The sequence below is a fragment of the Anopheles marshallii genome, chromosome 2 (genome assembly GCF_943734725.1).
Source record: "Anopheles marshallii chromosome 2, idAnoMarsDA_429_01, whole genome shotgun sequence".
NCBI classification, from domain to species: Eukaryota; Metazoa; Arthropoda; class Insecta; order Diptera; family Culicidae; genus Anopheles; species Anopheles marshallii.
In genome coordinates this window covers 39592678-39614313 of record NC_071326.1, presented here as the reverse complement: position 1 = coordinate 39614313, position 21636 = coordinate 39592678, and the positions used below count along the sequence as shown (strand labels likewise).

Sequence of the window (21636 nt, the reverse complement as noted above, 5' to 3'; positions counted from 1 at the left end):
ACGGGCCAATGGGCACGTGCGTTGTGATCGTGCGCTTCCGTTTATTGTTGTTGGTGACGATAAGTTTGAGGAATCGTTGTCGATGTCCAAGAATTCTTTAACTATTTTGCAACTTACTTTTTAAAGAAAAACCAGCAGAGATTTTAAATCTACTTTAAGAAACAATATTCTTGAGAGAACTCGATCTATTCACATCACGTACGAACCGTTCCTTGCACTTTTCAGTCCATCCAATAGCCCGGTAGGACACTTGCATTTCACGGTCACGCCCTTACGGAACCAATGCCGGCCATTGAACGAAAAGTTCCACCGGTCGAGAGCATCGATCGGATAAGATTGATTTCCTCGCCGTACAACGGTATCTCAATAACGAAATGGGTGTCGCATTATGGTAGATTTTAAAACGGATGAGCACTATCCGCCTCGTGCTTAGTCGCGCTTAGTCCGTTGACGACGGTGTTTATACTATACAGCCTGCTGGTAGTGTGAAGTGCGTGAATAGTGCGTCACACAAGACGACTTCCATGGCTAGCGTGAGTGTGGTGAAAGGAAATAGAGGGCACTGATGCACACAAAGGGCCAATTTGAATGTTCTTATTGTGATGATGGACGATAACAAAGCGATAGGCTGGTCGGGAGCAGACGCTGTGGGATAGCCATTGTTGCAGATTTGGAAAAAAAGGTTCCATGATGAAAGTGTAGTGGACAGCTAGTGTTGGAATATTAGAATTATACCCTTGCGAACTTCTTTGGAATTCGTTTTTTAGATCACTGATCTAATTAGTAATATCAGTGATGTCCCGATCAGATACCTGCTGGCAATGTAAAGCTTTGTGAACTTCTAACTCACACTGTGCGGACACAATATGACTCGGATAGGAATGCTCAAGTGTCGCCATCTCTCTGCTCTGCACCCTCCTCAAGCCACTCCTCCACAAACACACACACACCCACCACACCAGGTTGACTGATAGCGTGGACTGTTTACATAAATTCAGCGGGATGCTCCTTTCTTCCATCCGGTCCGTGTGTATGTTTATGTTCAGGGAGTTCCTTCAAGTGCTACCGTGATTGCTACACCGCTCAATGTATTTAAGAACCCCGATACCCTTGTTACGGCATTTCATTCGATTCCCGACATTGACCAAGCGCGACAAGTTTCGCCACTCGCCATTCCTTATCATCGCCAACATCTCGGGAACGGTTCTCGACGACAGGGTCACACCAAAGGGATCCCACAGCACACGCTCTCTCCATTCTGGGTGTTCTAGTTAACGGTGTAGGATTCGTTTTCCGATCGTGACAAAAGGAACTTTACTTGTTCTATGTGGTGTTCTTGGCTCGTGCAGTACATTAGCTTTGTGAACCAAACGAACGAACTCGAAGAACAACAGTATTCATGATTTATTCTTGTGTTGCTCACTGAAACAGGGACACAGTGTTAAATGAATCCTGCTGAACTTAATCAGTACCAACCAGTCGCTACCTTTGAGAAGCACGAAAGCACACATTTCTACAAAATGGAAAAGGGTAGTCCATCGCGCCAGTTTATGGCTGGCATCATCGGTAAGCGGCGCTGTTGTGACACCACTGCGGGAGAAGGGGAAGGTATTTTGACGATCTTTACACTGCCGCTTCCGTTACAGTGAACCTCGCCTCGGTTATGGTAGGCACATCGCTCGGTTGGACCTCACCGATTGGTCCGAAATTTGCCTCCAAAGACAGCACACCGCTGGATACGATCCCGTCGGCATCGGAAAGCTCCTGGATTGCGTCCCTGGTAGCGATGGGTGCACTGATTGGTAAGTGAATGTCCGTGACCACCTTGGCAGTTGGCGAAATATTTTACGTGATGCGTCGATTTTGCTCGTTCTTCTACCTCAGCACCCTTCATTGGTGGCCCGTTGGCGGAACGGATTGGGCGGAAGTACACGCTACTCGCTAGCTCGGCATTCTTCATCGTGTCCTGGGTGCTGCTGTTGACGACGGAAACCGTTGTGCAGGTGCTAGTGGCCCGCTTCCTGCAAGGGTTGGGCGTTGGCTTCGTAATGACCGTGCAAACTATGTACATCGGGGAAATCGCCAGTGCCGAGTATCGCGGTGCGCTAGGATCCCTCATGCAGCTGTGCATCGTTAGTAAGTATCTTCAAAGCGGTCCCGCTTCCGGTGGGTCTCCGAATGCTTTCATCACTCCGAATTGTTCGCCTTTCCAGCTGGAATTCTGTACGTGTACAGCATTGGACCGTATGTGTCCTACCATGCACTACAGTGGGCCTGTCTGGTACTGCCGATTGTGTTCGATGCGACGTTCTTCTTTATGCCGGAAACACCCGCGTACTACATCTCCAAGGGAGACAAAGAGAAGGCGGTCGAATCGTTGTGCTTTTTGCGCGGTAAAACCGTGGAAGGTGTGCAGGAGGAACTGCACGAAATATCGACCACGGTCGAGGAGTCGCTCAAGAACAAGGGTACCGTGATGGACCTTTTCCGCAATGCCGGCAACGTGAAGGCACTGATCATTTGTGCCGGTCTGATCAGCTTCCAGCAGCTGTCCGGCATCAACGTGATTCTGTTCTACAGCCAGAACATCTTCGAAAGCACCGGCAGCAGCCTGTCCCCGGCCGTCTCAACCATTCTCGTCGGTGCGGTACAGGTGTTGGCCAGCGGTGCCACCCCCCTAATCGTCGATCGGCTGGGCCGGAAGCCGATCCTGCTGACATCCGCAGGGGGCATGTGCATCTCGCTCGGTACGATGGGACTGTACTTCTTCCTCAAGCACACCGAATCACCCTCCATCAATAGTCTCGGCTGGCTGCCGATTATGTCGCTGATCGTTTTCGTGACGGTGTACTGCATCGGATTCGGACCGTTGCCGTGGGCGGTACTAGGGGAGATGTTCCCGGCGAACGTGAAATCGATCGCATCCTCGATCGTCGCATCCAACTGTTGGGTGCTTGGCTTTATCATTCTGCAATTTTTCGCCGATCTCGACAAGGCCGTCGGGTCGCACTGGTCGTTCTGGATCTTTGGCATCCTGTGCGGTGTGGCGTTCGTGTTTACCTTCACGACGGTAATGGAAACCAAGGGACTTAGCTTGCAGGAGATTCAGGATCGGTTGAATGGTAAAATCTAACCCGGCAGTCGGCTGCGTTGCCTATGTTACCACCACACCTGTGCTGCTAGTGGCAGTGGTAGTGCTCAAAGAATGTTGCTGTAGAATTACTATTTGTTACTTCCTTCGCTAAGTCAGTGTAGTAAGCTTTCACCCGCACCAAAGTGATACGTTTGCTAGGGATCGCAAACGAAAGTGTTGAATGTATTGTGTTACTTTACTTGAATAAAAAAGAAGTATCTGTACTCTAAGGTATGCTCTACGAGTGTGTGAATGTAATCCAATATTCGTGAAAACGATATCTAACTGAAAAAGCGTGTAAGAGGTAGATTCCACAGTTGCGGTACGGTGTTTTTAACCAATACAATTACGCAGCACTGTTAACTCTCTAATGAAACTCACTAAATTATATTTATCAATTTTATGAACATTTTGGCAAAAAAAAAAATTGCAACAATATCACACATCGTAAGTTAAACTATTTTTTCTGTAAAGTAAACCAATTTTTTTTAAATATCAACCATAGAAACTAAAAGTATAACTACGACATTTTGTAATATTAGTATATTTAAATGCTTTACATATTTTAATAACATTGATGCTAAAATTGTGCACTCTTAATTAATTTAATACCGTTTTTTATAAAATTTAATATTTTTCTAAACATATCCTCAAATAAAAGCAGCTGCGACACGCGTGCTCGCTTCACCAAAGCTTACTTTTCCGACAAAAGCCCTCCGACAGAAACAATCTGTCGGAAGCAACGCAGCTACGGTTGGGGAACCGACTAAAGTGAGCTTTTGTCGGACAGCAGTGTGTTTGGTTTTGTTTAATTGTTTTTTTATTTGTTAAAAACAACAAGCATAACTGCGTCCGCTGTGATAAGAAATTGTAAGCTATCTGTTGTAAACCATGCTGAGCAGAAGATGAAGGGGGGCCGCAAGCAATAAAAGCCCCCCCCCCCACCCGTGTGCAGAATGGAAGGCACTGAAACCTTTCCTTTTTTTTTCGCGTCATCCTGGGCAGTAAAAAACGCACAACAAAATCTAAACAAACGTACAGTTGATGGTGGCAACGGGAGATTAAGCGGCGACAGTGGTTGCGTTTAATTGGTAATCGGTAATGAGCAAAGTGCTGTATAGTTGCTCCGACCCGGACCAAGTTACCGGTGGTCAGTCAAGAGCCCGAGCTCTTGGAAGTAAGACGCACCGAGGTGATCACTTCTAAACGAGCGTGCGACGTGTCATCGTGTTCCAATAATTCAATATAGTTAGTCTAGAAACGGGAACTTGTCTCCCCTTCAGAGATATTTCAAACGCTTGCATTCGTTGCTTGTATTGCCTATTGTAAAGTTCATGTCACATTGGTTCATCCCTGACCGTTAGTGTACTGCAGATATCGTCAATTAGCGTACCATTGTGGAAGCAGGCGACGTGATAATACTGCTCACCTATCCGGTTCTGTAACTCCCTAGCGATGGGCTTTATTCACTAAATGCAACTGAGGTGTCATCGTGCGCAGTAACATTACCGTACAGTCAAGGTGTTCCATTGGCACTAAGTCCAGCGTTCAAAAGACATCAATCACTCATCTGCCCGTTATCACCATGTGGATCAATAACATTGCATTTTTGCGTAACAAATTCCAATATTTGGCAGCTATTCTAGGTGAGTAGTGTGTGTGTTGTTTTGATAAATGACAGATAATAGCAAAAAGGTAAATAAGTATAGCATTTTCGGGTACTTGTTTGACTTCCTATTGAGCATGGTGTCCTATAAGCTTAATGTTTTTATTTCCCCCATACAGCAAACATGTCTATCGTCTGTACTGGATGTGCGATGGGTTGGACATCTCCGGTGGAATCGAAGCTTAGCCATCCACAGCTTTCGCCCTTGTCTAAAGTGCCGTCTGGTACGGAGTTCTCCTGGATTGGGTCAATACTTGCGTTGGGATCCTTGGCTGGTAGGTCGCAGCACACTCGTAAGCTACTACTATTAACTGACCGTGCTGGAACACTCCGTCGACAATCTTACAGGACCTCCGCTCGCAGGCTACATCGCACATCGTTTCGGCCGGAAGATGGCCCTGCTCGGGAGTGGTGTCCAGTTTGCGATTGCTTTCATCCTCTTCGTAACGGCGCGCACCGTTGCCCAGATCCTGGTCGGCCGATTCGTGCAGGGATGTGGAATCGGATTTGCGCTCGGCATCACGCCACTGTACGTGTGTGAAATAGCGACGGCACAAAGACGTGGCGCCCTCGGCTCGCTGCTGCAGGTTTCGATCACACTCGGGATGCTAATGGTGTACAGCATCGGTCCGTACGTTAGCTATGCCGCCATGCAGTACATTTTGCTCGCCGTACCAGTGCTGTTCTGTCTCGCGTTCAGCCAGATGCCGGAAACGCCTCACTACTACGTAGCCCACGGACGCTACGCGGACGCATCCCGGTCGCTCGAGCACCTGCGCGGCGAACCGATCGAGGAGCTGCAGGACGAGTTCGGTTCGATCCAACGGTCGGTAGAGGAATCGATCCGGAACCGTGCCACCTTCGGGGAACTGTTCCGCGATCACGCCAACCGGCGGGCCCTGTTCATCTGCACCGGCGTAATCGTGTTCCAGCAACTGTCCGGCATCAATCCGGTGCAGTTCTTCACGCAAACCATCTTCGAAAAGACGGGCACGTCGGTCAAACCTGAGGTGGCCAGCATTATCATTGGTGGAGTGCAGGTCGTGGCCAGTATGATAACGGTCCTATCCTTGGACAGGCTTGGTCGTCGCCCATACCTGCTTATCTCGTCCGGTGGCATGTGCTGCGCCTTGGTGGCCCTCGGAACCTACTTCTATCTGGATACGCGGAGCGTGTCGCTTGACCGGCTTGCCTTTCTTCCGGTGTTGTCACTGGTCGTGTTCACATCGGCGTTCTGTCTCGGGTTCGGTCCGATCGCGTGGCTTCTGATAGGTGAAATGTTTGCGCCAAACATCAAATCGTTCGCATCGTCCATCGTTTCCAGCACCTGCTGGGGCGTTGCCTTCTTCATACTGTTCTACTTCAGCTCACTGGACGCGGCCATCGGCACGCACTGGCTGTTCTGGATGTTCGCCATCTGTACGGCCGGTGCGTTTCTGTTCACCTACCTGTTTGTGATCGAGACGAAGGGTATGTCGCTGCCAGAGATTCAAGCGCAACTCAACGAAACCGCACCAGTAATGCTAAACGATAAGGCCTAAAGATACTGCAGCGCTTGTGGCGGCTTTGCGTTGTGTTCGGCTTTGTTGAGATGCGGGTTAAGGATACTTGACGATGATCGGCACCGTCAAAGATTTGTTTCTTAAGTACTTCGTTGAGTAGTAAATGAAGTACACGTCTAAGTAGCGCCAATTACGCTAGAGTGGTGGAGACAACGGAAAGTGTTTCCGGCGACATATTTCTGTGGATTAGCTTCAACCGGATAGTCACAACCCGATCAAGGATCATGCCGTAAAAGCACTTGCTGAAGGCAATTGCTCCATACGAAGAATTAAACACTTACAAATTGGATCTTAACGAGTGGTTCATGTCCCTTGAGCTGATCGATTCATTGTAGCCGTGTACTGATAGAATCAGTGTCTATTGTCCTGTCGAACTTTTAAAAGCAATAGTCTATTAGAATATCCTCACAACAGGGCTGGTCCTATATTCCAGAACCTTGTCGTATACTTCAAAGTTCTCATACAAACACACTCACACCAACACGCTCCAGAAGTAATCGTTAAGTTGATTAAATGTCAATAAATCTATAAATTATGTTGTTATACAAATGAAAATATACCTCCAAGACATGCAGTCCTATAGACATGCAATAGAATCTAACTGTTCGATGACAACTGCAAAACTATTCCAAAGCGTTTCAGACTTCCCGCGCACTATCGCTTCCCCGGCAAATAATCGATCGGTGGTGCGTTTCTGCAAACTTGCCGTGCAACTTCTCTGCTCGTGTTCGACAATTTGTGCAATCTGTGCAATGTTTGATTTGTGCGCCGCCGTACCTTAGTTCCGGTGCGCGTCATCCAGTATAAAACCGCCCCACTCATGCCGATGGTTCGCTGTGCATTGCTTTGGAGTGAGAGTGTTAAGTACCTAAGTGTCGTTGCAATAATTGGGATCAAACTATGCATTGGCGTTACAACGAATTTCTTGCGGGAGCAATAGGTAGGGATACTAGCTTTTTGGAGGACTTTGTGTGCTTGTTTCATAATATATAAAGCCTCCGATCTGCAGCCAACCTGGCCACGGTTTCGGTTGGTTGTGGTATTGCGTGGCCTTCCCCAATATTTCAGAAGCTGTCCGCCGCCGATCTGAACGATAACCCATTCGGCAAGGTACTGTCGGAGCGGGAAAAGATGTGGTCCGAGGCGGGCTTAGCAATCGGAGGCTTGGCAGGTCCTCTACTGGCGTTTTGGGTCAACAAGCACAAGGGCCCTCGAATAGCGCTGTTACTGAGCAGCGTCCTATACATCGCGGGTTGGCTACTGTGCATGATCGTTGGTTCTGTGTCACTGCTGATATTAGCACGCACCATTGTTGGATTTGCTAACGGTTACGTCCTGCTGACGGTAACACTCTACATTGGCGAGATCGCCAGTGATCGTTATCGGGGTGCGCTGGGATGCTTCATTCAGATCGGAACTACGCTGGGGATACTGGTCGTGTACTGTGCCGGACCGTTTGTAAGCTATCTCGCGCTTCAGGCCATCTGCTGTGGTGTTCCCATACTGTTCGGGACACTGTTTCTGTACATGCCGGAGACACCCCACTATCTGGTGCAGCGTGGACATCACCAGCGCGCGCTGGAGGCGCTCATGTTCCTGCGCGGTGCTCGACATGCCGATGAGGTTAGGTCCGAACTGGAGGAGATCAAGCAGTACGTTAAGCGGCGAGATGGCGATGATGGTGCACCGGCCCGAGCAGTCCATCACCTGCAGCGCCTGCTGACACATCGTGGCAACCAAAAGGCGCTCTGGATCAGCTTGGGATTGGTGCTGTTTCAACAGTGTTCCGGCATCGACATCATCCTGGCAAACGGGGAGCTACTGTTCGCCAAATCGAATGCTTCCCTGGGCCCGATCTACGGTACCATCGTGCTGGGTGTGCTGCAATTTCTGTCCAGCTGTGTAACACCATTCTTCATCGAGCGTTCGGGCCGTCGCCCAATACTGCTCGCATCATCGGTTGGTCTGATGATCGCGTTAGCCACACTCGGGACGTACTTCGTGCTGAATCGCTATACCGTTTCGGTGGAGTCTATTCGCTGGTTGCCGCTAACGGCACTGGTCGGTTTTGTGACACTCTATAACGCAGGCTTCGGCCCAGTCGCTTGGGCCATTGTGATGGAGATCTTCGCCCACGAGCTAAAGCCGATCGGCGTCACGTTGTCTGTGCTCGGTGCCGTACTGTTCGACTATGCCATCCTGCAGATAATCACCGTCCTCATACAGAGCGCCGGCTTAGATTGGGCATTCTGGATTCTCGGCAGCATCTGTGCCGGTGCCGGCCTGTTCTGCTGGCTGTACGTCATCGAAACGCGTGGACTTAACCTGGTCGCGATCCAGGAGCGCTTGAGCGGTATCAAGACGGTACGATTATGAAACTGGTGCTTCGGAGCGCTTATGCATTCGCAGATGTGTAGCGGCAGTATCGTTTCGCATTGACATTGCCGTACGCGCTGTAGGACGCGGCCCGCGCGTTGATAAGCACTGTTTTCCCAACTCCCCCCGCCTTACGTTACGAAAACAATGCACTCCCCAGGCCGACCAAGCGTTTGTGGGGCCGTACATGCCATTCCATGCATGCGAACAATGTTGTGCTGGTGACAAAATGTTTCGCGTTGGTTTGTTTATTTTGAACCACCAAAACCTCGCCTTTTCGATCGCCAACGGATTGTCGTGCGGGCTCGCTTCAACGAGGGCGCGATAATGCGTGAACGTGATGTGCAGGTGCAGAACGAGATGCCGGCTCCTGGTTATGGTGGCGTCCTTTTGCACAGCGGCAAAGAACAGTAAACATTACGCAAGGGTTGATGCGTTGTTGACGCTTCTGCTGCATTGTTCGGTTTCCACGTGCTCGCGATTGCGAACGTTACTTCCCGCCGGTGGGGCCTTTTGTCTGATAAGCCGTTACAGATGCACCAATCGCAAACGTCTGATAATTATTACGTTGATCTGTCGTGACATCTTGAGAGTTTAAAAATAAACTGATAATGGGGTAGATCACGGGATAAGCCAGTTTTTTGTATGCGTTTTGACGTTTCCAGGCTTATAAGCTTACAGCTTCCCATACAAACTGCCAAGCCAGATAAGCCTGGGAATCGATGGTTAGATTGTTTTGCTTATGAAAGTGCTCGACAGCTGCTCGACAAATATCAAAACAAAGCATTTTTCTAGCAGGTTTAAAGTAGGTTAGGCCATATTTCCCATAGGCTTAGGATGTTAAAAAAGGAAAAAAAATACATAAATACGCATAATTAATAAGTTTTTTTTTAATTTCTGGTGTTTTGGAGTTTAACAATAATTATTTTTATAAAAAAATCAGTTAAAAAAAAGGTAAATTATTATTTCAATTTACTTGCAGTTTTCCAGTTCACAGTTTACAAAGTCTTAACATCACTTAAATATTGCCTTGAAAATAACACGAAACATAAATTATGCTTTAAAACAGAACCGAAGTTTGCGTCCTCCGATTGTTTCTCTCGATTATAATAGCATACATTTAATTTAGCTCACCCTCGTAGCTTCTATCCTTTTAAAAAATATGGTGATGTATTACTTTCTACTTCATGGAACTGTTTCGTGCATTTATACATTTTTACCGTTTGATGTCAAACTTCAACAACACGGAACCCAAACTAAGCGATCTAGAGTAACTAACATTTTGTAGTCCTTTACTTTAATTAAACCCGTTGCGGTATACCGTTGTACATGGAATTTTATATAAAAGACCCCCTGGTATTCTGTTAGATTCGAGATTCACCGACTGCTTTAAAATTAAGCATGTGCTGTTAAGAATAAACAGAGATCTTAATTACCTGCAACATTTGGAATGTCAGTTTTGAAAAATGGGATGCTTGAGAGTGCTATACAATTTCTTTGGCTGAAGTATGCTTCTTTGATTGGTGTCCTTCCTTAATACGGCTATAGCACGAGGGGAACGATTCAAAGAAGTTTTCACACGACAGCGCAAGGTGTATGGAAATACATGTTCAACGAAACCTCCGTACTCTAAGCGTTGCCAGTTAGTTCGTTATAGTTCTTCTCTTCAAAGCCATGAACGTCCGTTCCTTATACTTCTCGACTTGGCTTACTCATGGTACAGCAATCATCGCTCGTAATGAGAACGTCATAACCATACTGACGGGAAGCCAGCAAATAATTCGTTCAGCTCTTATCAATCTATCAGCATTATAGGCTGCTTCGATGGTCAATCACTGTTTAAAAAAGTTTTTTTAGTGCCGCACCATGACCGTCATGATCTGGATTATATTCTTCGAGTCCGGCCGTATCAGTGTCTTCCACTTGCTATGTTCTTCATCGTTGATACAGTAAAATGCTTCGGATATATTCGCAACGTCGTTCTAAGGATCATGCTTCAAACTCGAACGTTTGTCAGTTAACACACTAAACACTCGAAAATGCGACATGCATGTGATTTCTCCTTTTATTTATACACCAGATTTAGCTACATACGGATCGCATACCAACTACACCGCCTACTTTGAACACAACTTTACTATAGAACGTTGCGTTCGCTTGCTATGTTTTACACGTTCAGCACCGCATCACTCGACTAAAGGTGATGCCAATGGTTAACGCCTGTATCACCGCCATCGCTATACAAATTGTAGTTAGTAGTATCGTAACGCCGTAACGTTTCCATGGTAACATCGTTTTTCGGTACACTCTTCGATCATTTTCTGTGTGGTGCATTCACCATTTCACATTTTTGCTGCAAAACTTACCCTTTCAATGCCTGCTACCTGATTCCAGCGCTAACAATGCAGTTTTCGATGAGTACTGTTGTTTTATCATTGGAAGTTATTTTGTATGTATCCAAACTTTTTACCGCGCGCGATTCGAGAGTGTTTTTAACTGTTTTTCTTGGGTATCAGTTGCCACGCGGTCCTCAACAGTTTTCAACCGGTATTTTAAAGAGATTTTCAAAATTAATTTTAAATTAAATTAAATTAACAACCTAATTGCTTTTACTTACATGTTGTCGCTAGGATCACAAAAAGGATGTTTCTTTAAACACAGTATTTAAACGAAAGAGAACGAAAGAGCGAATGAGATATGCATTGATATATGCAATGATCCATTGATTTTTTTTAACTTGTGGCGTGACGGGTGCCGGGTTAGTTGTCAGCATCGGATTGAATTCTTGAGTTCTTCGCTCGACTCAACAATTGATAATTTTTTAAGTTGAATGTTTTTTTTTTAATGTTGAAATAAAGGAATTTCATCCTTTATAAATCACATAAAATTGTTTTTGACTCACGATACTTGAGGAAATTTCTTAGCTTGTATTTACGTATTCCCATAAGTATGAGTATAAAAAACGGTTTGAACATGCTTGAACCAATCTTTTGAAAGACATGTAAATACCGAGTAGGATTAATATGCTCATAAAGGTTTTTGAACCGGCTTTTCTAGTTGAGACGGCTCATTTGACTGAGATATAAATAAGGTTAATTATTATAAGTATCTATGTATATAAAAAATGTAGATACAATTTTAAACTAAAATAAAAAAATTAATATCCTGAAATTCTCGGTACAGAATACCTAATGTCATTCTTTATGTCAAAAATCTATGTCCATATGTGATTGATGCAACCCGTTACCGATTCGCCGCTCGAAATCTGCTCGATTATTTGACACATACCGGCTTAAGCTTAAGCTTTCTAACTTTTGGGATGATCTACCTCAATAACAGTAGCCGCCGGGGATTGTTTTAATTGAATGTCGTATCTCAGTACGCAATCGTTATAGAGTAATATATTTTTAAAAGAACAAAGTGAGCAAATGATGCATTTTGCGTTATATCATGTTCACAAAAAAGAGCCTACATTTCTACAACCTTACTTAGCCGAAAGCAAATATGTGTCATCCTTTGTAAGCGTATACGAACAGAATACTACTACAGAATTATTTCTCTAGAAGAATGGACACACAAACCACGTTGGAGTTCTTTTGTTCGTCCTTTGTCTTGCTATCTTCGATCGATACAATGTCGACGATCCGCGAATAATAATAACAGAGCGATTGAAGACAATGACTTATTCCAGTGGAATTATTCACTCTTAACCGATCTCAATAGCGAAATGTTTGAATAACAATATCACACCGCCACATTAGCTCATCAATGGCATCAACGGTGGCAACAGTGCTGTGAATTAAAAAACCTGCAAAACAACTCACCCAAAAACCAGCCAATATTAATTAATAGCGAACCTGTTAATGATACTTCAAGGACATCGAATGTTTGACAAATCAACAAAAGCGTTGGATGCAGCATTTGACTGGAAAAATACGAAGCGTAATATATTATCAGCAATGCTGTAGGATGTGAATAAAGTTAATGTTTGACTAACAACAGCAAGTTACAAGATTTTGAAGTGTTGAGCTATGACAGTTCTGTATGAACTCGGGTTAACACCAAAGATACTCAACTTCGATAGAACAATACACACCAACGCTCCACAAACCACTCGCCCAAAAACCTTCGTTCCTCATGCTACCAAGACGATTGCTTACTCATTGCAACCTGCTCGGGAAAGAAATGATTTATTGTACACGGCAATTCACTCATTCGTAAATATTACTTAACAAAATCAGTTACCGACCGATACTACCCACGCACCGGGCCACCCCCATTTGACCTACATGTGAATAGGTTTTTTTTGGGGGGCTGGAAGTTTGCTGGAAAGTGTAGCGTCCGGTACGCGAGAGGTCACCGAAATCTCCGACTCCGCGGACGTAAACATTCATGACTCACCGGTATGACTAATGCTCGGCAGCATAATGTTGCTCAGGTGTGCTTCGTGCGAGTGGGGTTAATCCATCGATGGGGTAAAATACCGGCACATTACCGGACGTCATCCCGCAAATCATCAAACCGATACAAGCACATCAGTATTCCTCGCTGGTGAAACCTGTTCCGTAAAGGCACAGTGGTATAGTGGACGGACGTACAGTGCATGCGCGAATTTCATCACATATCCTACGCACACGGATTATCTTCGGAGATCTTCGCGGGGTCAAATCATGTAATTATTAGTAATCAATACATTAAAAAAATACAGTCTTTTCCCGAGTTACACGAATAATGCGTGGAGGGGGAATTTCGCGTAATACTAATTCCCTTTATTTTATCATATATATTTAGTATCCAGGGATCGATTTCTTCTATTCACCTTGCGAAGTACATAGAGAATTGTTATTATTACCTATATTTCGACAATTACAATAAATTTCAATCAAAATTTATGTTTATGGCATTAAAATGAAACGTATTTTAGGGAAAATTTTAAGTTTGACAAATTAAAAATTCAATTTTACTTACCAAATAACAAAAACTGTCTATATTTTGAGGTCTCTCACATCTCGAATTCGCGTAACTTGGGAAATGACTGTATATTCAGCATATTTTCTTTAAAATACCATTTTCAATTGCTTCATATAGGTTGTTATCTCAAATCAATTACAAGCTTGAATTTAGTCTACCAACGGAAAATTAACAATATTTTACGATGTGCTAGAAGCTGTGAGTAAGAATGTAGCTTCTTAATTAGTTTAACGATCTAATGTTGTGCCTGCCATGTAATAGTCCGAATTTCGGTCCATACGAGTTTCCATTCCATGATCTTTGATGTATAAAACGCTTAGCTGAAGGTCATGGATTTTTTTTTATTTTAATTCTTCTTTTAATTTGTATCGAGGAAAAGCCACGGTACTACATAGGAATCCAGCTTACTGGGACTTGCTTTGTTACTCCGTGGTTATTGTTTATTGTATAGTTACCACTACCCCTAGTTATTACGGACCGGCTACTAAGGCCATATGTCCTCACTTTCTATGGTTGGTATTGTTGCTTCAGTTTTTGTTTATTTTATACAGTATTTTATTTTTTTTAAATTTTAATTTTAAAGAATTTAAATAGATTTTTTAAAACAATAATAATTCCTTCAGAAAGATTATAAAAATAGTGTAGAAAAAGTAATGTAAAAAAATATTTTTTACTATAAAAGAAAATATCGAAGTTTAAACCAAACAACGGAAACTTCCACAAACAATGTTAAATTTTTGACTCATGTGAAACAAACTCCACTAAATACTTGTTCTGTACCACTGTGTGCCCAGCTCGCTGTTTGCGTTCGAACCAACAGCTGAAGTTGAAGCACGCGCTCTGCCGTTTCCTATGACTCCGTCCGGCGATGAAGTTGGTCGCCGCAGAAACAATTTGAACGTCCAACGCGCAGGACGCGTCGGTACGAATTCGCGGCTCCAAACTGGTGGCCCCCCGGTAGTGATAAACATTCGCGCGTGGTCACGTACTGCAAGACGATCAACAACCGAAAAGTTTCCCTCCGCAACGTGGTGATTTGTGAACACAACAAAAAAAAAAACGGCAACGCTTCGCTTGACCTGCGGTAAATTCACGATTATCAATCGGAGTCCTTTTTTTCTCGCACTTACAACGGTGTATTGGTGATTCCGCGTGTTTGCTAGCGCTTCCGGTGGTGTGATAAATGAGTGTTAAGAGTTTAAACGTTTCATGCAGCACACAGCAAGTGAAGTGAAGTTTGTGTTTGGTTTTTCAACTGAAGTGAATTGGAATTTTGGCGGCTCCACTATCGCAGAAACCAAAGAAAGGAAAAAGCAAGACCGATTTGAAAAAACCATACAGCAACAACACATGTTCCTCAGTTCGTCGCAGTGAAGTTGTGTATTTTTGCTCGTGGTGGTGCATGCCAAGGAAGTGCCGTTTACGTTAGCTCACCGCCCAGCATCGGTACGTGATTTTTCGAGTGACATTTTAAAGCGACAGCACACACACACACAGATTCTTCACCAAAGGTATGGTGCACCGTTAACGGTTGTTGGTTGTCGGTGTTGATTGCAGCTGCACATTGGTAGGAAGACCACTTGAAACCGCACTCAGCCAACCATGTGGCTGCCGAGCAGCGCCGGAGTGAATGTCCGACCGAGAGGATATCTCGAGAGTGGAATTCCACGCACGTTATTCATCGACCTGCTGGCACTGGTACTGTGCCATACTGTGATAGTGGCGGCTGTGATAGATAAACGTAGTGCCTTAGATCTGCGCCGATTGGAGACGGTGGGCGATCATCTCGCCACGGAAGGTAAGGGAGCAAACTAGAGATGTGCACGCTGAGTAAGAGTGAGTGAGTGATTTGAAACCTTCGAGAGAGTGAATGAATATAAATCAGCACGAAGAGTTTTTATGACTCCTTTAACCACTCTTTTGCGTTTATACTCACTCTTACTCTCTGTGCCGACTAGAAACTCACTCAGGAGTGAGTAAAATTGTTTTATCACTCTTTGGATTATAATCACTCTGTAAGAGTGAGTAAAAGAGTATTATCACTCTTTGGATTATAATCACTCTGTAAGAGTGAGTAAAAGAGTATTATCACTCTTTGGATTATAATCACTCTGTAAGAGTGATGATACTCTTTTACTCACTCTTACAGAGTGATTATAATCCAAAGAGTGATAATACTCTTTTACTCACTCTTACAGAGTGATTATAATCCAAAGAGTGATAAAACAATTTTACTCACTCCTGAGTGAGTTTCTAGTCGGCACAGAGAGTAAGAGTGAGTATAAACGCAAAAGAGTGGTAAAAACATAAATGCAGTGTAATATTTTTTAATGAATCTCAAAAGAGTGAGTAAAGGTTTCAAATCTTTAAACCCACTCTTTGACTCCGATTCAAATCATTGAAAAGAGTGATTATTCTCATCTCTAGAGCAAACACGCTGTCAACTCACTTTGAAGTTCCTCCTTGAGCGCTTCAGTTTGAAGTTTCCGCCGGTGTAAAAGTCGTGCAGGTTTGGAACGGCGATTTTGATAGTAAACCGTGGAAATGAATGGTTCCGGCCATTTTGCGGAGGTTCATTTTTCCTAGGTGATCTTCATCAAAGATCTTTGGCGTTTGGCGGATCGTCTAAGGTCGTTCCATTTTTTTAAGCACTGTCGGTTTCCACTAGCGTTGGAGCGTTGATGAATAAGAGGACGGCTGTATTGAAAGGCATCCGATTGTGAGGTTTCCTTTTTTTTTTTGCATGTTTACGCAATGCACACTCAGACGAATATTCCAAGAAGAAAGGAAACGCGCCACATTCAGATCTACTCGAAAAAAAAAAACACAGACTCCGTCCCTTTTTTTCCATGGCAACGTCTTCTCACACATGGTTGTGCCTCCAGTGGTGTATCAACACCACACGCTGTGGACGATGATTCACCAAAGATTCCGGTTTCCCTCGCACAATTCCCTTGCATTCGGTGGCCACGTTCATCGTTCGCGTTGCACGAGACGGCAAGCGTCTTGGGTGCTTCCGTTCGATTATTTATACACACCCCCTCTAAGGCGCCGTTAGCAAAAATGCTTAGCTTTGTTCTCGCGATATCCCCCCCCCCCCCCCCCCCCACTCTCTCTCGCTCTCTCTCTCTCGCTCTGGCAAGTACATTGACTGCGTGTAGCAGCACTCGGTGTTTCACGCGCTGTCTCCAACAAATGTGATTCATTCATATTCTCACGTATTCGTTTCCGTTCGCGCCAAATATTCCACCACACCGTGCCAGTGGCCGCCATCCGTTCGGAGTACTCTCTCGCGCGCGCAATGAGCACGATTTACACGTGGTGTGCAGATGGCATTGGTGTTCGCCCGCTGCCGCCCCGCACAGGTTAGTGGCGCGTAAAATGAATGTCGAGGTTCGGGCCCGCACAACCCCGGACGGGTCAAGCTAAAGCCGAACCTTGGCTCTCTTTTCGGGGGCCTCGCAGACCTGTTGCATGGCGTGCCATTAGCGGAATCGATCAACCGTTGGGAAAATCCACCAAACATATGCATGAATAATCGTTCCCTGTCCCTGTGCGCAGCACATTTCCACGTATTCTAATGGGGTTTTCTTGTCCATTTCATTTTTCATTTCCATAATCAGGACGGGCGAGCGAAAACTTTGTGCTGCACGATAGGATTTTCCCAACGTTGCACTGTCCCCGCACGAAACGAGCCCTGCGTTCATCATCGCTGGACGACGATGACTGGCAGGATAATTCTGAGCGGCAGCTAAACCGCCGAGGACCCCATCGCGAGCGACTGACCATCCAGTACGGCATGCGGGGCGAAACCATGACGCTCGATCTGACGCTCAACGAAAACATGCTCCCGGACGAGTACACCTTTGTGCACCAGTCGCCCGAGGGGAACGACATTGTGGAACGGCTTGGCCGGCAGGCGGTGGAGCTGTGCCATTATGAGGGAACCGTACGGGAGCGGCCCGGTTCGCGTGTTGCCATATCGACCTGCAACGGTGCGATCGAGGGTGTGATCTACGAGCGCAACGAAACCTACCTCATCGAGTATCACAACAGCACGCACCTGCTGTACCGGAGGCGCTTCCGGCGTGACATCCTGGACGGTGAGCTCGCGCTGGAGGATGCGGGAAGTGGTGCCGCTAGCAACAAAACAGCCTTTTCCACCGGTTATCGGGAGGATGCCGATTCGCTGTACGTCGAGCTGGTGCTGGTCGTCGATCGTACGTTGTTTCTGAAGTTCAGCTCGAACGTTCAGCGCGTCCATCAGCACTGTCTGTCGGTGGTGAACGTGTTGAACGAGCTGTACCGGCCGCTGAACGTGTACATCCTGCTGGTGGGAGTAGTGCTTTGGAACACGCGGGACAACATCGTCATCTCGACCGATTCGAAGCAAACGCTTACCAGCTTCCTTGCCTACCGAAACCAGCAACTGCTCCGACAGATCCCGAACGACAATGCGCATCTGCTAACGGCGGTGCGCTTCCCGGACGGCGTCATCGGTAAGGCGGAACTGGGTTCCATGTGCAGTGCGGCCAGCTCCGGTGGTATCGCGGTGGTGGAGAACTTTGTCGTAACGCCACTGGCGGCGACGATCGCGCACGAGCTGGGCCACAACTTCAACATCGATCATGATACGGAGGAGTGCGGTGGGTCTCGCTGTCCCGGGCCCGGACCCTGCATCATGGAGGCGAAGCTGCTCGATTCGGCCGCTGTACCGAGCCGTTGGAGCAGTTGCAGTGTGGACGATTTGCACGAGTCTCTCAAGCGTGGGCTAGGCGCTTGCCTGAAGAATAAACCGACGCGGCTGCTGGTGCGGGCGGTCTGCGGGAATGGTCTGCTGGAGCCGGGCGAACAGTGTGACTGCGGTCGGCGAGATAGCTGTGATAATAGCTGCTGTGACGCACGGACGTGCCAGCTGCGTGCAAACGCCACCTGTGCTACGGGCACCTGCTGCGATCTGAACACCTGCCAGCCGAAACAGGCCGGAAGCGTTTGTCGCAAGGCGCGAGGCGAGTGCGATCTGCCGGAGTTCTGCGATGGGCAGAGCGAGCTGTGCCCGGCGGATGTGTTTCTCCGGGATACGAGTCCGTGCCGGAAGGGGGAAGCGTACTGTTACCGGGGAGAGTGCCATACACGCGACACGCAATGTCGACGCCTGTGGGGACCATCGGCAAGTTCTGGGCTGGAGGTTTGCTACGCGGCCAACGTGAACGGAACCATCTTCGGGAACTGCGGGAACGATCTGGCGACGGATAGGTACGAGCCCTGCGCCGCCCATGACCAGCGGTGCGGTTTGTTACACTGCACGCATCAAAGCGAGAAGCTCGAGTACGGTATAGAGGCGTACGCGAAGCGAACTGCCACCAAGTTCCAACACTACGGGCCTCGCGGCACGGTTCGGACCACAATCTGCAACGCGGTTATTGTGGATCTTGGGCTGGACGTGGTCAATCCGGGTCTCGTACCCGATGGTACCAAGTGCGGAACCGGGCAGATGTGCTTCCAGCAGCAGTGTGTCGCAATAAGTCGCCTGCAGGAGGAGCAAGACATTGGTGACGAATGTCCCGCGAACTGCAACGGGAATGGAGTTTGCAACAGCGAGGGACACTGCCATTGCCATCCGGGCTTTGCGCCACCATTTTGTGACGGTCCCGGTAGTGGAGGATCGATCGATAGTGGACCGGCGGGACGGTCCTCGAACGTGCACGATCTAATTTTGAAGGTCTTTGTGCCTGCCCTGGCCATTGGGTTTGTCTTGATAATGTCCAGCCTGATCTTGCTAATTGTCAAACGCTCGCTGGTGATGGCGAAGCTGCGCGTGGTGTTGAAACGCTTTCGTGAGCGGAAGTACGGTCACATTGTCGTGCCGCCCGCGTCACCGTCCGCTGCTGTACCGCCACCGATCACGACCGAGGGGCAAAGAAAAGCTGCTAATGACATACGGCGGCCCACGATACCTCCTCCGCCTCCCATCCCAGAACCGAAACAATCGCAGTGCTTCATTAAAGTGAACCTCGGCAAGGATGGAAAAGTGACGCTGGAGAATATGCTGATCGATTCGCCGTTTCTGCACAAACCGAGCGTTGTCGACACGCACGAAGCCTTCCGCATGCGGCTAATGCAGGAGCGTTCGTACAGCGTGGAAAGTTCCGCATCCTCCGAACATCCGCTCGTGACAGCGGAAACGCATAAACCGAACCTTGCGAGTGCAACCGAACCGGCAGACGCAGCCCCGCAAGGGAAAGTGTTCGGTTCGGTGCTGCATGAGCTGAAGCAAACGGATCGAATGCACACCTTTCAAAGCCACCGTTCCAAGAGCGATGAAAGGCCACCGGCCAGACAACTCCCAAAGCTACCGCGCCAGTACACGATCAGCGACTTTGACACGATCGAACGGTTGCCGGATGTGGACGAAGAAGAGCCGCAATCATCGTTTACAACGCAGAAACCTTCCACACCCAAACCGATCGCTATTCCACGACCATTACCTCGAGTTGCACCGGGTACGCCGGCACGCTTACTTCCGGCAACACCATCGAACGGAAGCGGTAGCACTGCTTCCAAGGTAAAAACAGTCAACAGTGGTGATAAAGCGTCCGGCGTCCAAGTTCCCGGAAAAGTGTCCGCCGGGAGCAATGTGGCTGCGCTGAAGGCAAGGTTGAATCTCGCGGAAATTGGTGCGAAACGATAGCGAGCTTATCGCGCGGGGCACGTGCGCCTGTACCAAACCATATCCAATATTGAAGCAGTATTGCAAGTTGTATTTTCTGTTTTTGAACGAATAGCGTACTTGTAGAAGCAATGGTATTTTAGCAATTACTTGATATAATAGATTTCAATCAAACATAGACTGCATATTTATTGCCTACTTTTGGCAACAGGTCATCCGTCCCTAGAAATTGTTAGACTGTCCTACAAAGAAAGCAATTTTTAGAAAGTAAGATTGGTTATAATTGTAAGACGATTATCATGCAAATGGCGAATAAAAACGGAATTGTTTGTCTAGTCAGTTAAACACGGACATTTCCTGGCTTTTTTTATTATATTGAGCAAGTAAAGGGAAATTAAGGTTGGTATTTCTGGTTTCATTTACAAATGCACAAAATAGCGTAAGTAAGAAACGATTTTTTGACTATGTTCAACATTTTTCTGTGAGCTAACAAAATTTTGAAACGTGACTTTTAGCACCAAAATAGGGAGATAATTCTAAAGTTTAAGTTTGTTGTTATTTTGATCACGCACGTTTCGCACAGATTTTGGATAGTTATTTTTATTTTACTGCTATTTTTATCACAAACACAACACACTGTTTCAAACGCATAATGCTTTGTTGTTTTCAAAAATTGAGGAGAAAGTAAAATTTGATTTTTTTTAAATAGTTTTTTGAAAACAAATCCCGTAGCAAACGGTCGATTTGAGTTTGGCGAGTTTGGCGATTGCCTACAAATTCTCATTTGTTAGCTGACAACACGTAACGCCTACCGTCCCGTAGCGCAGTAACGCACTGCTGTCAAAGCGAGTAACGACGGTGCTGTCATGGCTGTTGTTTTCATCTTCTCTGCTAAAAATTGGTATTAATAAACAACGGTAGGAATTTTTCGTGTTTAAAAGCCTATATTATAGAATACTTTTATAGATTGAATGATCTGAACTGATTGCGAACGAGAGCGTAGAGTGATCGAGAGAGTGGACGAGCGAATGAGCGAACGAACGGAAGTGCGTGAGCAAACGAGAACGAAGTGTTGGGGTGAAGGTAGCCCTGGTCTACCCGCAGCGCATAATAGATTGTCGAAGAAAATTCACCGGTCCGCATTACGTGCGTACTATTTCCATTGGCTCTAGCTACAATAGTATGCCCCCGATTGCATATAGTTGGAAACATTGAAATTTAGTGGACTCTTAGTTGCAAAGACGACCAGCGAGCGACG

General features: G+C 46.4%; 4 protein-coding genes across 4 annotated transcripts; all 4 read left to right on the top strand.

Annotated features, from left to right (window-relative positions):
* The first annotated feature begins 1445 nt into the window (after positions 1-1445).
* Positions 1446-3133, top strand: LOC128710053 (facilitated trehalose transporter Tret1). Its single transcript, XM_053805092.1, has 4 exons — positions 1446-1566; positions 1647-1802; positions 1885-2136; positions 2214-3133. Exons 1-4 carry the CDS (start codon positions 1446-1448, stop codon positions 3131-3133), a joined length of 1449 nt encoding a protein of 482 aa, XP_053661067.1.
* Positions 3134-4718: 1585 nt separating this feature from the next.
* Positions 4719-6340, top strand: LOC128719323 (facilitated trehalose transporter Tret1-like). The gene is made up of 3 exons (XM_053812948.1): positions 4719-4779; positions 4919-5074; positions 5148-6340. The coding sequence occupies exons 1-3, from the start codon at positions 4719-4721 to the stop codon at positions 6338-6340; spliced, it is 1410 nt and encodes a 469-aa protein (XP_053668923.1).
* A 921-nt stretch (positions 6341-7261) lies between these two features.
* On the top strand, positions 7262-8737 carry LOC128719848 (facilitated trehalose transporter Tret1-like). Its single transcript, XM_053813487.1, has 2 exons — positions 7262-7301; positions 7371-8737. Exons 1-2 carry the CDS (start codon positions 7262-7264, stop codon positions 8735-8737), a joined length of 1407 nt encoding a protein of 468 aa, XP_053669462.1.
* A 6573-nt stretch (positions 8738-15310) lies between these two features.
* LOC128709264 (disintegrin and metalloproteinase domain-containing protein 33-like) lies at positions 15311-20399 on the top strand. The gene is made up of 2 exons (XM_053804251.1): positions 15311-15506; positions 17332-20399. Exons 1-2 carry the CDS (start codon positions 15311-15313, stop codon positions 20397-20399), a joined length of 3264 nt encoding a protein of 1087 aa, XP_053660226.1.
* The last annotated feature ends 1237 nt before the right edge of the window (positions 20400-21636 follow it).